The sequence below is a fragment of the Acanthisitta chloris genome, unplaced genomic scaffold (assembly GCF_000695815.1).
Source record: "Acanthisitta chloris isolate BGI_N310 unplaced genomic scaffold, ASM69581v1 scaffold28751, whole genome shotgun sequence".
In the NCBI taxonomy this organism is placed as follows: Eukaryota; Metazoa; Chordata; class Aves; order Passeriformes; family Acanthisittidae; genus Acanthisitta; species Acanthisitta chloris.
The window spans coordinates 1805-6030 of NW_008658091.1; the positions used below are offsets into that span (position 1 = coordinate 1805).

Below are 4226 nucleotides of genomic sequence, written 5' to 3' on the forward strand. Positions count from 1 at the left end.
GAGCCTGCTGGCTATCCCTGCATTCCACCACAGGGCGCTCAGCACCCCCAGCTTAGCATAGTGCAACAGAAGCAGAAAGTCACTTAAAAAACACCAGACACTTTAGATTTATTATTAGAAAGCCTGTGGCTCAGGTTGAGTGAAAAACAATGTATAAAAAGGGAGGTAGGAAAGGGTATGGCAGCATCCTAAAGCACTGCCTGGTAGATGAGGTGCAGGCAGGGGCCAGGACTTCGAGAGCAATGTGACCACAGTCTTCCCACTGCTGGAGGGGAATCCCTGTTGCCATGAGTCCACGGTGCCAGAGTGGCAGCTGCACGGGGTTGAATAACCCCAGGAGGGCTCCAGTCAAAGCAGGAGGGCAAGGCTGGCTCCTGGTCACATCCAGGACCATAGTGGCCACATCCAGGCACAACTCCCACAGGGGAGCCAGTGGAAGGGAAGAGTGGGAGACCATTGCAGTGCCATGTACTGGGCTCACAGCAGCATGGGGACACCATCCCCACACCATGGGCAGGACTCACCACAGCACGGGCCTCTGGTGGTCTCACAGGTGGAAGGTGCCGTCACGGGGCAGTCGGTGCCCGGAGGAAGGCATGGAGGGAGAGCTGCGTTCCGAGACCGTTGCTGCCTGCTGCCTGTGCTTTTGCCCCCCGCTTCCGCTTGGAGCCCTGCAGGGGACATGCAGCAGGGCTAAACCAAACCCAAGGCCCCCACAGCCTCCAAGGATCCCCTCTGGTGCAAGAAACCCCTGGTACTGGGGACATCCAGGGGCAATGCCAGCCAGGCAAGTCCCGCTGCCACAGGCTGGGGATGCTCCTTGGCCTGACCCCAAACGCCATGGGGGCTCCAGCCTGGCACACCAGGAGCTGTCCCACAGCAACAGGGAGCAGCTCCTGGGGCACCAGCACCCTGGAGCACTGCTCACCTTGCCAGGGCTGATCTTCCCACGCTGCTTCTCACGCGCTTTCAGCACCTGAAGGAAGCACAGGGGAGCTCAGAGCTGAACAGCAGCTGGGTCCTGGAGCTGGGACAGCCCACAGAATTTGAGGGGATGCCAGAGGCTCTCCCAGGAAGACTGAAAGAAGGCAGGAAAGGCCCAGGTGTCCCTCAGTACCTTCTTCATAGCTGTGGACACAGCTGAGGCATGGAACTCCTCCTCCGTCACCCAGCGGGATGGGGACAAGCCAGGTTCCAGGGTCACATCCCCATCCAGGGGCAGGGAGTAGACCACATATGTCTGGTGGATGTGAGAGAAGATGTGGATAACCTGTGAGGGGATGGGAAAACACATGAAATGGGCAGCTGGCAGGCAGCAGGGGACGCACCACTTAGCTGTCCCATAAGTGTACAGAGTCTGTCAGGGCTCTATGGAGTGGGGCAGAGCTTGGGCATGGTGAAAGCAGGGAAGGGGAGCCCTTTTTCCCTGTACTACATCCCCCATGGATGAGCACAGGGGCTCACCCTGTATCCCTCCAGCTCCAGGCTTACCTCTCCCATGAGCCGCAGGCCTTTGGCTGCCATGGGCTGCCCCATCCAGGCCTGGAGGTGAGCTGCCAGTGCCTCCCTCTCCTTCTCCTCCTGCAGATCTTGATCCAGTGGGAGACTTGGGAACTCCCAGAGCCCAGCCAGGAGACCTGCAGAAGAGACATGACAGATGGCAAGAGGCACATTTGGGCACTCTGAGCCTCATTAATGGCCCCAAGAGGCTTCTTTCCCCACCTCAGCAGCAAGTTCATCACCAGTGCATCCCTCTCCCAGGCTGATCTGTCCTTCATACAGGTGGGAACAGGCCATGTGGTGCCTCTGTCCCACTCCTGCCCAGCCTCATTACCTGAGCTGGGTCTCTGCACGATGAGATACTCTGGGGCCCCATGGCAGCCCCTCCGCTCCAGCACACATGTGGCTGTTCGCACCACCCGCGGTTGCTTCTTCGCTGCTTTCCGGGGGAAGTTGGTCACCCCCAGGCTGCTGTCCCATGGCTCCGTGGCTGGGGGACACAGGGGGCAATCCCCAACACCTGCAAAGACCAATATAACAGTTGCTGCAGGGCCCAGACCCAGAGCTACAATGGGGATCTCCCCATGTGCTTACCACATTCCTCAACATCAGGCACTGGGGCAGGTTTTCCAAACAGCTTCTGAGAGGCAAAGGCCAGCTCCTTCTCCACCTGCAAGGAGGGGACAGAAATGAGGACAGGCTCAGCCTCATCCACCAGGCCACCTTGTTCCTGTGCATGGCAACCTCTTAGGGTTCCAGGGTCATACTTACCCTGCGCTGTGCTTGGCAGTGCTGCTTCACAGGGCACTCCCCACACAGTGGGGCCTTGGGCACACACACAGTTGCCCCCAGCTCCATCAGGGCTTGGTTAAAATCCCCTGGACGGCTCCTGTCCACCAGGACATTGGCCATTTCCCTGGAGAAATGGCAATGAGAGGCACAGGGCTCTGTGGGGAGAGCATCCCAGGACCTTTGCCTGCCTCCTGCCTGCAACAGGCGATGCTCCTAAGTAGGCACAGGCAACACGGCTCCTTTCTCCCAGCAGCACCAACTTCCCAAGAGCTCCTGTACCCAACACCTCTCTCCCTTCACAGGCTCAGCTCCCCATGGCTTCTGAGTGATCCTGTCCTTGGCCATGATCACTGCAGCTTCAGAGACAAAACACTCCCCTTACCAGAGCCGATCGATGACAGCAGGACTGCTGGAATCAGCACCGATGCATCGCAGGCGGCACAGAACCCGGATCACATTCCCATCCACCACGCCAGTAGCCTGGGACCAGGAGCCAGGATTACCATGCTGGGATGTGCTCCCAGCAAGGTAGGGAGTTGGGGTGCTCCCAGGATGGAGTGGGACACATGAGAGGTGAATCCACAGGCCAAGCTGGGTGGTATGCGAGATGCATCCCAAATAGGAGGGAGAGCTGGAGCCAAGCACAGTGCTGGGAAGCCCCTGGTTTGAGACCCAGCAGCAGGACCCTGCCAGGAGTGGGGCTTGGTTGGCAGAGAGGGGAGATGTGTCCGCTGATGGCCAGGTCTCACCTGCCCATATGAAATGGATGCGATGGCTCCTGCCGTGTATCGACCCACTCCTGGCAGCAGCTTCTGCAGGTCCTCAGCCGTCCGGGGCATCTGGCCAGCCAGCTCAGACACCACCTGGCAGAGAAGGGGCTGAGGTCAGGGAAGCAGCTGGGGTGGGTGCATGGCCATTTTACCCACAGAAAGATGGGATCACAGCCTCTACAGCCTTCTGCCAGCAGCACACAGCCCCAGCGAGGCAGGGCAGATGTGAGCCAGCACCAACCCACCAGTCACAGAGGGTTTTGGAAATGCCCACCCACCCCAGCACCAGGGCACCTTCCTTGCTGCCTCCTGCAGACGCTTCCCTCGTGAGTAGTAGCCAAGTCCAGCCCACAGCTCGTTCACCTCCTGCTCCAGGAGACACAGCACAGTGTTAATGGAGAACCACGAGGGCAGGGAGAGCACCTGGTCCCAGCAATGCTCACCTCCAGGGACGCCTGCGCCAGAGCCTGCAGTGTCGGCCATTTCTGCCATACAGAGGAAGAGGGAACAAGTCAGGGACAAGCAGAACTCTGCTCTGCAGCTGGGGATCTGCCACAGGCAGTGGATAAGGTTTCCAAAAGGGGCAGCATGTGGGCACAGTACTCTGTAAGAAGCAGTCACCTGCATCCAGCGGTTGTAGTAGTCAATCACTGTAGCCACCTGCGTCTGCTGGAGCATGATCTCGGACACCCAGACTGCAGGGAGCAGGGCAGGGATCAGAACAGAGGCACCAACACCACCCACACTTCATGCTGTGGCCATGTTAGCACTGGCTACAAGCACTGCACAGCGTCCAGCTCATGGGACCCCTGTCCCACCTCTCGCCTTCCCCACGTGCTGCCCTACAGGAGTTCCCCCAGGCCCGAGATAGGCTCTCTAACCCCTCAGTGCCTTGTAAAGGGAATCAGTGGCTCTCATGGCAACTGAAGTCACATTTCCTCACAATGCCACACTGCATATCCATGTCAGGAGCAACATGCAGGGTGGCACCCCACACACACTGGGAGCTCCTCACCTGCATATGCTCGTCTGTCAGCATCTAGCTCTGTCACTGCCTGAAAGGAGAAAACAATGACGTGTGAGAAATGAGGTGACACAGGACCCCACTGCAGAGGGGACTTGTGTGTAAAAAAGTGACTCTTGGTGTGTTTTGAATGCTGCAAT

The 4226-nt window shown here is 58.6% G+C and overlaps 1 protein-coding gene across 1 annotated transcript in view; it reads right to left on the reverse strand.

Annotated features, from left to right (window-relative positions):
* Positions 1 to 566: 566 nt before the first annotated feature.
* MUTYH (mutY homolog) overlaps positions 567 to 4226 on the reverse strand; it is a gene marked incomplete at its 5' end in the record, with an annotated part of 4605 nt that continues 945 nt past the window's right edge. The window contains 13 exons of the mRNA XM_009084992.1: positions 567 to 671; positions 929 to 976; positions 1118 to 1270; positions 1492 to 1637; positions 1835 to 2020; positions 2095 to 2170; positions 2272 to 2416; positions 2675 to 2772; positions 3042 to 3155; positions 3357 to 3428; positions 3506 to 3547; positions 3684 to 3757; positions 4078 to 4117. Of these exons, the coding sequence (XP_009083240.1) occupies positions 567 to 671; positions 929 to 976; positions 1118 to 1270; positions 1492 to 1637; positions 1835 to 2020; positions 2095 to 2170; positions 2272 to 2416; positions 2675 to 2772; positions 3042 to 3155; positions 3357 to 3428; positions 3506 to 3547; positions 3684 to 3757; positions 4078 to 4117 (1299 nt within the window). The remainder of the gene's footprint in view (positions 672 to 928; positions 977 to 1117; positions 1271 to 1491; positions 1638 to 1834; positions 2021 to 2094; positions 2171 to 2271; positions 2417 to 2674; positions 2773 to 3041; positions 3156 to 3356; positions 3429 to 3505; positions 3548 to 3683; positions 3758 to 4077; positions 4118 to 4226) is intronic.